Source organism: Colias philodice, chromosome 2 (assembly GCF_061535455.1).
Source record: "Colias philodice isolate Cphi_HAF_F1 chromosome 2, ilColPhil1 Martin Lab GWU primary, whole genome shotgun sequence".
Lineage (NCBI taxonomy): Eukaryota > Metazoa > Arthropoda > Insecta > Lepidoptera > Pieridae > Colias > Colias philodice.
Genome location: NC_143087.1, coordinates 1 through 12,149, shown reverse-complemented (window position 1 = coordinate 12,149; position 12,149 = coordinate 1). Strand labels below are relative to the sequence as shown.

General features: G+C 39.7%; 1 protein-coding gene across 1 annotated transcript in view; it reads left to right on the top strand.

Annotated features, from left to right (window-relative positions):
* Positions 1–12,012, top strand: part of spir (spire type actin nucleation factor) — a 57,957-nt gene extending 45,945 nt beyond the window's left edge. The window contains exons 3-4 of the mRNA XM_089700829.1: positions 10,138–10,264; positions 11,702–12,012. Of these exons, the coding sequence (XP_089556955.1) occupies positions 10,138–10,264; positions 11,702–11,712 (138 nt within the window). The 3' untranslated portion in view covers positions 11,713–12,012. The remainder of the gene's footprint in view (positions 1–10,137; positions 10,265–11,701) is intronic.
* Positions 12,013–12,149: the final 137 nt, after the last annotated feature.

The window sequence follows — 12,149 nt, the reverse complement described above, 5'->3', positions numbered from 1 at the left end:
CAAACGGTACGTCCCGCAATTTTTAAATCTGTAATATCTTCGAAAATATTCACTTAAATCATACGGTGTAAAGGGCCATATAGATCTATATTAAATGAACAATGTATTCAAGGTATTTAATTGGTTAAGGATTAATGCTGTATTGGTTAAAATCGCTTCGAAAATTAGCCATTATTTGTCGTAAAAAGTAAATGACAAAAAAAAGTTATTGTGGGTTATCCATAAGAGATAGACATATGCCATCGCGGACTTTTCTGTAGACCTTTTCAATGTGTACAATACTTAGTACATTATTTTGATAAAACTCGTAGGGTTCAACCTGCGTTTGCAATGTAAGCGGAAGAAATGTAATTATTTACGACATCACATTAGAAACCTCAAAAAAACAGTACTTCTCCACTATTTAATGGATGTTATTATACATATAAACCTTCCTCTTGAATCACTCTATCTATTAAAAAAAACCGCATCAAAATCCGTTGCGTAGTTTCAAAGATCTAAGCGTACAAAGGGACATAGGGACATAGGGAAATAGGGACAGAGAATGCGACTTTGTTTTATACTATGTAGTGATAGGCATTCGTAATGTGTGACACGGTTGAATGTGTGTCACGGTGTCGCGGGGTCGCCGGGCGGCACGGCGGCGCATGCGAGACACCTACGCGCTGGCTTTAAGGGCTCCGACGAACATTTCAATTCAAAATAAGATTAGAACTCAAATTGAGATCTGTAATAAATGAGCATGATGGCAACATGTGGCGAGCGGCTCTGTTTTACAGAGAGCGGTGCCGGTCGAGCGCGCAGCCCTTGGCCGCTTCCTGCGAGGTGCCAGCCCCTGCTCCCGCCGCTTACCGGCACAAGGATGTGTGTTGTGCCACAGAATTACTAAAATTACATCATATACATACAGTAATCCCCACTAGCTTAACTTTCATATAGCTTTAAATAGGGGAACATTTAATTATTGCTGAACGTGATAAGATATACACGTGCAAATCATACAAGTATTTGTTCCCCTGACGTGTGTGTTTTTTTAAATCAGTAGATATTAAATAAATTATAAATTTTAATTGTAGAGCATCTCGTATTGTGTGCGAAAACGCGTTCGTTCATAGGTTTCCCACCGCGTTCGCCTAAAATACTTTCTCTCCTCTTGATTATTAAGTTTTTTGCTAGTAAATTCGAGATCATGATGGTCTTATTTCCGTCCATTAAGCTGCTCGTTCGTCAATTTCGGCCGGTGAGTCGTGTGCCTTCCGACCGTCGCGTCGTCGCTATTTGGGTTAATAAATTTGGAATGCAATGTTTTAATATTTCGGTGGTGGAGATCACATCATTGCAGAAACAATACTCGAGAAACGGCGAGCCCAGCCCGTGTACCTGCCAGCGGGCGGCGGCCGGCGGGCGGTGAGAGAAAATACTTTCGTGTGCCAACATCAGTGTGTACTGTGCACATTCGTACCCGTCTATGTGTTACATCGACTGCTGACAAGCGAAATTTGAATTCGAGAGACATCACGCATTACTATAGTTTAAGATGAGATACCTGATACTGTGATACATATCTTGTTTCTTTTTAATGAACTGATGCGATAAAACATTGCAAATATGAACAAAATTATGTTACTCGTAAAACGAGTTAAACCGTGTTTATAACCTGTTGATTAGCTGAGTGAGAGAAAATAGTTTAATGTATAATACATAAGAGTTATAACAGCCCGTAGCACGCGTGTACATTTTGATTACTCACTAATCACTATTACGTAGCGGCCGCGTGGCTCCGTAGGTACTCCGTAAGTCCGCACCGCCCGTATTGTGACGTGCTAAGTTACATATATCGAAAATGAAATCAATTTAGTTATTTATAACATTGTCTCCACGATACATTTTATACAAATATTCTAAACTAGCTGTGCTCCGCGGTTTCATCCGCATTGCTCCGCTCCAGTTGATCTTAGCGTGATGATGTATAGCCTTCCTCGATAAATGGGCTATCTAACACCGAAAGAATTTATCAAATCGGACCAGTAGTTCCTGAGATAAGCGCGTTCAAACAAACAAACAAATGATGATATAATATAGCCTATAGCCTTCTTCGATAAATGGGCTATCTAACTCGGAAAGAATTTTTCAAATCGGACCAGTAGTTCCTGAGATTAGCGCGTTCAAACAAACAAACTCTTCAGCTTTGTTTAGATTATAAAAATTAATCGCCAAATGTGTTGCTGAGCGTAAACCTCATGGACGACTTAACGTTTTTGTTAAAATCACAAGAAAATGGTACAATAGAGTAGACTGTAGAGCAACGTTTGCTGGGGAAACTATTATTCAATAGTTTTCTTTAAAAAAGGACCAGGGCCTTTTTATTATATAGATTGGATATAATATGTGTGAATACACACAATGCACACAATCATACATAATTTCATTGCTACAACTTGCATCACATAAGAGGCGTCGCGTCGGTTTGGCTGACAGCACGCGGCGCTTTGTAAAGGCGATCTCGCGTCGGCCGCGCCAGTCGGCTGATCGACACAAAGTTGCTACTGTAAACTATAATACCTGTCATACTGTATTATGTCACATGACACTATCGGTGATCAGCTCTTCAGTTAGGTGCCACTTTTTCTTCGCAAATCAAAAGGTAATCCACGTAAAGGAATTATAATATGATAATGTGAATAAAATCTATATTAATGAATTACAACCTACAAGTTTTCCAATTAATACGTTGAAATTAAGTTATACACGAAGACGTAATGGCAGTTCACACCGGAGCGGCTCCGAGCGGATGTTGTTGTCATTGGCCATATATTTAGAGGATCGATAAAAAATATAAAAGCACTCTCTCTACGTGTGTTTGAATGGCTCGCAATTTCTCCTTCCTTGTGTTTACTTTCGTTTCGACGTCGATTCCCCGACGCGCCATTGTGATGGAACAGGTCTGATCGCGATTACTGGCCTTACGTCACCCACTCCTAGAATAATCACATTTTGTAAGTTTGCGCAAAGTGCGAGTAGAATATTTATTACATTGATTATGTTTATTTTAAAACTCATGCGATGGTGGCTCGTGAGAAAAACATGCACAGGGGTTAAGTGTACCTACTGTAAATTAAAGTAGGTAGTAGATATGTACTTACCTATTTTAAAGGTGCCAGAAATTCAGTTGAGCTTTAATTTTATAATTGTAAGAAAGGAGACTATACAGTATACACACATACTAGGGGACACAATAATTATATAATTTCTTTTCGGAGAAATTGGCCGTCGCTTGCGTTTATTTAATTTGTTACATCTCATCACCCATTGAGTGTTGACACGGCGATCTCTTCGCAAAGCGATTGTTAAAGAATTGAAAGTTTTAATTATCCCCCGACACCTCATAGGTCGGTGCGCGGCTGGCTCTAGTCGCGGGCGCTGCAAGGCCGAGAGTCGCGCGGCGCGGGCGGGCGGCGAGCGGCGGCGGCGGCTAATGGGATCGCGCCATTATCAGCAAACAGCAATGAAAGCATTCCGTAACGTTACGAGTTGCGATGCTTTCTTGTGTGAGATAATGTGCGCTGGGTCGTTGCCCATGTTGGTATTGTCGTGCATTTCTTCAACTTTACCTTTTTTACTTCTAATTACAACTTTTACTTTCGTTTATTGATCGGAGAAAGGTGACCAGTTTGTCGATCATCTCTTGTGTTAATTATTTGGTACTTTTTGCGACGAATCATTCTTCGGATTCGTTTGTTTTGGGTATTAATCTCGAAGGAGATGACAGGTAGAGGATATTTTATTGATATCGAAATTGAGAGATATTCGTCGATAAACAATCCGTAAAACCCGATCGTTCATTCACAAGTGACAGCTGTAAATGACGTCACTTAGTGTTATCGATATATTATTTTTATTCGATCAATATGCCGAATGTAAATTAAATTAATGTATTCAAAGTATTCGTGTCACCAATTCAAAAATGGATCTAAAAACAATTTTAATTTTTAATGTATTCTAAAATATATAGTTTATGGGCGATATATGTAGACGCAAGGCTCTGGCACCGGCCGTGAGGGGTGCGGACAGGTGACCCGTGAGTCAGATGACGAGAGAGCCGACCATAAACTTGATCGCCGATTTTATAATACCGAAAGTGTACTGTCGCTTTCTATCCTCAAATGTTAGTGTCAATATTCAGTGAGTGCTCCGCTTGCGTGCCGTGGGCGGCGCCCGCCATCAGCCTCCACGCGCCGCCGACCTGTTGCCGGCCTTATTTGCACTTATATCAATTAAGTTCAAATTATGTAAATGTATGTATTCATATGTGTTAGTATATTTCCAGAATCTTCACTATGTATAGTATGTAATTACTAATTACTAATTTTATCGAATATTAATACATGCACACAATTCCTATAATATCTCAATTAATCAGGTATTCTTCAAAAACGAGCGGTTGAAACTATAGCACCTACCGCGTCGTTAATTGACTCTTGTTGCCAACAGGGCGATATAGAGCAGGCTCCAAGGAGATGTTCGTTTGCAAAAATAGCGGACCTAAATCTGACTTCTGATATATATTGTATAGATCCCAGACATCCTATAGACAGATGTTGCCAACCGGTTTTGTGGTCCCCCTCTCCCCACAACGGTAATTAAATATGGCATACAAAGAAAAAAATAAAAATTTCCAAAACATGCCGTGTGGGGTATCAAATGAAAGAGCTTATTGAGTAGATCACGAATATATAGCATACTATAACATTTCTTACACTTTCTCTAAGATTTTTTAGAAAATTTACGAAAATGCTCCATTTTTGAGTTAACTTTAAACCACTATAGATTGAAAACTCATGAATATATTTTTTAAATTATTATTTTAAATAATTAACAATAGTCCATTGTTTAACTTTTGCAAAACAATTATTCAACTAAGCTAAAGTTGTATGATTGTACTCTCTATTATTGATATATAAATTCTTAAAAAATTGTACTGTAGTTAGTAAAAGTATTCAAAATAATAATTAGTTGAATTATAAGTTATAACAAATTGTAGGTGTTCAATGTTCATTCAAAAGTGATTCAACTTGAGTATTAATAAATGATTATCTTTTTCGTCCGACGCCTTCCTCGAGTGAAACCCCCATAATGCGAGATGTATGTTTACGATAACAGCTGTATTGTTACATCTCCAGCTTTTACGATTCAATGAAACTTAATCGCAATGAATTAGTGGGTACATATAATTAAATTCCGGTTGGCTTTCGCTTTGCATTGTGATGTTGCACAACCGCGAACGGAACCCGCGGCCCGTGGGAATCGCGCCGAGCTCTTCCTCGCGCCCCACGGTGCGCCGCATTCTAGTCAAACGGCCCTTTGCTGCGTTATTTACAGAATTCCAAAGTTATCGCTCATTGTTATTACTTATTAGAAATTTCATATCTTTTATAATAAAGAAGTCTGCAGCCCGAGCACCAAGAGGTTTTCATTGTGATAGACATTGAGAACAGGAGCAATTATTTTAAAGTATTGTTTGTCACAAAAAGAAAGGTATGAAAATAATTACATAGGTAGCGTAAATGACCTCATTCTATAGTCACAGAATATTTTTTGTATTTAAATTTTTAAGTACTTGTATATTATGTTTCAATACATAATTAGAACAAATAGCAGACCATACGTTATGTCATAATTATGTCATTGTTAAAAATTCAGAACGGCGCGCGTGGACGGCGAATTAATTTACGACTTATCTAGACATACACTAGTTGCATTTCAGGCAGGCCAATTTCCGCGAAGTGATCGCGCGTCAGTTACGTAAGGGCCTATAGCTGTCCCGTATTCATTACAGACCACAGATAGCACACAATCAAGTATCAACTGCAGCTGGGGCGCCGCCGGAGCCGTCACTCTGCGTTGCCTCCGCGTCACTATCACGTAGCAATGCAGTTGCCAGTTTGTTTTATATTACGCTTTCTATTATTGACAGATCACCACTGCGCTATTCACTTCCCCCCGTGTTCAATGTTTACGTTTATGGTCACAGTATTAAAATATTATTGTATAGATAGGCGACGTAATATATATAAACATGCCCATTATGTTTAGCGAATACATACTCGATTTGTAAAACGACAATATTCTGTTTTATAAGGAAATTTTATGTAAGGTAGAAAATAGAAATGTCTTCTGTCTGTCCCATCCATCATGAACATTAAGTTTCATTTAAATCAGAGTGCAAGAAAAATAATAGTACTTATGTAGGTAAATAATATGTGATCCAATTTAGATTTAGTTCAATCGATTGCAGTTGGTCTATTTGAATGCAGTTAGACCATAATGACGTGGTGATACAAGCCGTGGATGTGCCGAACCCGCGTGTGTGTGCGTGTGCGCGTGCGTGCGAGTCGGGTTGCGCAACACTAGCTTCATGCGCAGTGACAGCGCGAGCCGCGCCTCGTTAGCGGCGGCCGGCAGATGTCCGCGCTAACGCAATTACGACGAATTGGCCGCGACTGCCCGCGCTGGAAATCACTACACAATTATATTCATCAACTAGATGATTTGTTGAACCCGCAAAATGAAAACTTTACAATATGTAACAACCATGGTCCATGACTATAGATACTTACATCTGCATCGTTAAAAGACCCGTGATTACTGGGAGTTTGCACGTGAACTTACATAATTTCAAATTATTATTGAAATAGCAGGGACGCTTTAGGTCTACGAAAATGTTGTAGACTGCTCGTAGCATGTGGTCGTAGTACCTTTGTTACATTTACTTGCAGCAATAATAAATAATAATTCGTACAACACCGAGTGTTATGTAATTTTTTTGTCATTCTATTAAAATCATTCTTAGTGTCGTTGTTAACATAGACATAAAAGTTCTCCCATGAGTGGCATGATGTAACGTCGCCGGTAGTGCGGACTGCGGAGTGCGGACGTGCAGCTTATTGACAACAGTGTGTTTTTGTGTCAGTTTGTCCGTCGTCACGTAACAGTTCAATGTCAACAACCTTCTGACACTTTGCGCTCGGTTTGTTCACCACTCCGATCTCTTTATTTAGCTCTGTTAATTTAACTTTTTGCTCCTCACTTCACAAAGATATCTAATTCAATAACACTCTGGACGTAGATACCAAAACATATCACAAAAACTTCATTCCGTGGCTTCGTTTGTTTGACTTCCCCCCTCCCTCAATTATTACATCAAATTACGTCAATGTCCAGTTTAAACTTACTTTACAAGCTTTAACTTTCATGTGATTTAATTTCAGTCAACTCTCTCATACGCAATTTTAAAAGATTTTCAACATGTTGTATATCTTTGTACCCTATGCAAAGGATCTATCAATTTGTTTGGTTTCGCATGGCGCCGTGTGCGCACAGCACTTTCACTGTGGGTCGAGGGTGCGGGTTATCGCGGTCATCGGGACTCCATTCAGGCGTTAGAGTATAATATTATATTCTACGATTAAGGCGCCCGCCGCGACCTTATTAGCTGCATTGTTCTACATTGCCATAGTACCATACCCACTGCTGTGTTTATTCTGCTATGGAATCCTCATAAATAACTCTTTCAAATATATTGTATGCATTCAGTTCCACTTGAAAATTTATTTATTTATTTATATAAAACCATTCCTACCATTACAGTTTACCCAATGCGATAGGGAGGTCAGACATAAAATTATTATCATTAGGCAGACATAAAATCAAATTGAGAAAATTAGCTTACTGATGAAAATAACAATATAAATATCCGACTCGTATTCTCGAAGTGGATAAATAAGTGAACTTGTACTCTTAAAATCAATTTTAGAAAACCTAATCGCATTGAATCCTTACGGTACCTACAGTATTGCAATAACAAATGCTCAATTACGAAATCAATTTGGCGAAGAACTCGGACAATAGGATGAACAAACAATAATATCAATTAAGTATGTTAGAAGTAGTGACCGAAACCAAACATTAAGCGATCGTGGTCCACCGCCCACTGCAGACCGCAGGCTCCTTGCCTTGGGAAACACTTCGTTACGCAGATTTGTGATTGAGCCGTTTCGTGACAAAGCTTGATCGCTCGCTGGAACAGTGAACCCTGCCTTCGGCACGTTTGGTAATCCCTGGTAATACACTGTTCTCTCCAAAAGTCTTTTTGAATTTTGCCATGAACTTTAATTAAGAGAATGTGAATTATTTTGAAACAAAATCTACTGTTATGTAATTTGTTTTCATTTTCAAGCAATTCAGAAAGTTTTGCAATTAAAGCTATATTTGAATATACATATATGACACAGGCTAGAGATTACAAAACCTTAATTGTTTTATAAAATATAATTTAAATTTTCTCTTCCATGTTATATAATAATATAATATTATTGATTACTATAACAGTAAATAATAATCGACAAGTAAGATTGATAGCCGACACCGAGGCAGATTAAACGTCTCCTAACAAGTGGTTTTTGTGACATTAGCGGTGTGCGGCCTGCAAGAAATAAATTAGGAAGCTAAGTGGACATCAATTACATTAATGGAGCCCGAGTGAGCTGGCCCGCGCCCGAGCTTCTTGTAGCCTTAAGGTATTCATTGCTCACCATTAGTTGGGAATTTATATTTGGGGAATGTCCAGAATATAACATGTACATTATAGATAGTTCAATACATAGACTATATTAAAGGTCACGTCAGGATAAATAATATAAACAGAGGATATGTGACAATAAAAGAACAGCAAGTAAGCGATCTTAATAAAGTGATTTAACGAAGCTACAGTTAGCGCTGAGAATTGAGATCGATCAAAGAACTCGCTCGTAAGGGACTTCCTCAGATACTTCCAGTGGAAAACGATCGCTAATGGCAGACTTCCCGAGCGATCGCACGACCCATTGTGCGCGCGCTGGCCGCTGCCAGTCTCTCCGCCAGGCGCCAACGTCACTCGCTTGAGCTGACGCAACGCGACGCAACCCTGCACGAGTGCAGGACGATTTGCATACAATAGGCTGATAACTGACGCCTCTCGTCTGCGCATTGGCAGGTTGAAATACAACCGTTTACCGACGCTGCCTACTCCCTTGTTGTTTTTGGACAATTGAAATGAATATAATCTAGAGGCCGCTGTGTTTCGAAAGTGAAGAGTGTTACTTGTTACATATTAAACATGCAAAATTAAATTTATGCTTTTACTTCCATAAGGAGTTAAGGACTATTGGTTTATAAAAAATATTGGTTCGAATTTATATCTGCAATAAAATTTGACCGTAAAATAAGATCGTAAATGTCGTAATAAACGTATTATTAGTTATTATACTTACTCATTGCCGTATATATAGGCTAACAGGTGGGGCATATAACAACGGGTGTAATCTGTTGCCTAACTGCGGCCCAGTGGAGTGTAGCATTGCGCCACCCGCAAGTCGCCGGGAGCGGCCGTCCGCGCTCCCGGCGGCATCAGTGAGCGACAATCATCAGCTAAGAGTTTGGTTGGTGCCTTGGATGTACACAGAAGTGCCGCGCTTTGGCAGGTAGTGCTTGCGGTTGGGCAACGGCGCACGACGGCCGCGATAGTCATGCAGGATACACTGCGCGATATCTGTAATCTGCCAGATGAGAGGATTAATGCTATTCATTGATTTAACCTTCATCCAATGAAAACAATAACGAGTAATAGCTCTATTGTTTAAAAAACCAACTACTTTATGTTTGCAATATGAACGGTACATCCTTCAACGAGTTTTTTAAAGGTTCTACTACATTTATGACGTAGCAGGTTGTATCTTTGGTGTTGAAATTGCAGATTGCAATTTGTTTTAAGTCGCATCGTTATAGTATAGCATATCGTTATATAGCAGTTATATCAAATAATCAAATTGTACGTTATGAATGAATGCAGTGATGTGTGCGCCCGCGCCTATCGTTGTCAAACAAAGGATGCGGGTGTGCCGCCACTTGTGCCTACTACGGAATATTATTATTGTTAGCTATCATTTCAGTGCAAGTCATTGTGTCAATAAAGCGATATAAGTACTTTAATTTTATTTTAAACTCGTACTCGTACTTTTAAAAACATATTTTGTTAGCAAATGCCAGTCATGCAATGTATAAGATATATGTAACGTACTCTAAAGAGCAGTGTTGTTGCAGCTGGTGGTGAACCTGGCGATAGTGGTGTACCATGCACTGGACTACACGCACGGCGAGGACGAGGAGCGCCTCGTGTCGCCCGACCTGGAGGCGCTCATCACCGACATGACCAACGGGAACATTGCGGGTGAGTCCCATGTAAATGTAATATTATTATCTTGTTTATTCGTTTGACTTTGAAAAATATAGCCCTCTATTAGATTTAGAGATTCGCAGTACCAAAATAAATTTCTTATCGTGCTCATCGAATATAAAAAGTAAACGAACGGTCACGCGAGCGTTTCTTTGCACTCACAATAATTGAGTCTGTTAAAGCACCTTACAAATAAACACAATCAGTTTCACCGCTGAACTTTCCCCTTATTGACCTTTCTCTCGTTGCGATCTCGGCACGGCGCCGAGAGCTTACCCGGCCCCGGCAAAACGCGGATCTGTCACGCCGTGCCTGTGCGTCAACATTCCCTGATCAGCTTCATATATTTCATATAAAAGTAAACCATTTACCTACATTAACCCAAAAGATATTCTTAATTAAAGTTAGTAATTTAAATCGGTGTTACGGTGTATATTTTAATTAAATTTGTTTACGATTGTATTCGTAAGTTGTATCGAAGACCGTACCTACCCGTAGCCTCGACTGATTCGATTCGTTCGCCCCCATGGTAAATCACGGGGGCGAACGAATCAGTCGATATGTATCTGCTATGTATCGTTCGTCGACCATTAAATTAACGACTAGTTTTCTGTTGCAAATTTGCCAATAAGCTATGTCTGTTTAGAATAAATATTCGAAAGCGGCGTCTAACGATGATCGTTATTTATGGTCGTGTTTTTATAGAACGCGTAGTGTTCAAAAGGAAAGTCTCCGCGAGTTCCATGGGAACCGCGATTGCGATCACTGTAATCTCGGCGTATTTCTGTCGTGCTGCGATTCTGATGAGCTGACGTGCATACAAACCCGTTTAGTGCAGGCGTGACCTTTGCGCCGCGCCGGCCCGTTAGCCGCGCCCGCGCCCTGCTGGCCGCCGGTCTCCTGATGTGGACGTGACGAAGAGTTGGCGCTTTTTGTAGATCGACAGTATTCTCGCCATCGCAGTTCGCATTGATAAAGAAGACCCGCTATTGAGTTTCACACGGAGCCGGTTATAGTCATTTTGTTCCGCAATGTTCGCTGCGTATATTAATTTTCTCCTCAGTTTGTAGCATATGTCCGTGAGAACGATTTTTAATACAATTGATACAAGTTGTCCAACGGTGCCATTGTCTGGAGGCTCCGGATCTAGGTCGGGGTTAATTGTATGAACGCCTGTGTCGTGTTGCGCGTACGCATCACTTGTGGTTAATTAAATCACGCCGCAAACATTGTTATCGGTGAGCTTCGTCGGTGGCATACGTTGTACTGTGTACACCGTATATTATTCTGAACCTGTTCCTGTAAATATTGATTATTAATTTGCCTCGCGTTCTTCTTTAAAGATGGTACTTTGATAGCACTTAACTGTTTTAATTATTATTAAAAATTCGAATGAATCGATCGATATATCGATCCGGAAAACGTTTGCAGAGTGGCGTTGAAGCGAGTGCATGAGAAATGCACGCAAAGTAGTGTGAATCGTAAATCTTCATTAAGATCGGTGCGCGATGTTCCGGCAGCCGGCCGTGGGAGCCGCCGCCAGTCCGCCATCTCCCAGTTGCCCCGCCGCGGCCGAACAGCACAACCTCACGTTTCCGGCTATTCTCTTTCTTATCAATGCGTTCATTCTTAGGATTTAATTATCTTAACAAATAACTAAGAGTGTCTTAGTTGATTTCAAACTCATTTTTTTTTATATTTTAAAATTGTATGTGGTGTTCGTCTATAATTAAAATATTAGCAAATAATCGTATTTTCTTTGTATGTACCTATATATTATGTAATTAGTGTTAACAATTGTTCATAATTCATAATTCTTTACTTACGTTATGTTAGTAAATAAATAAATAAATAATATGTACTAGGTAGTTAAACTGTT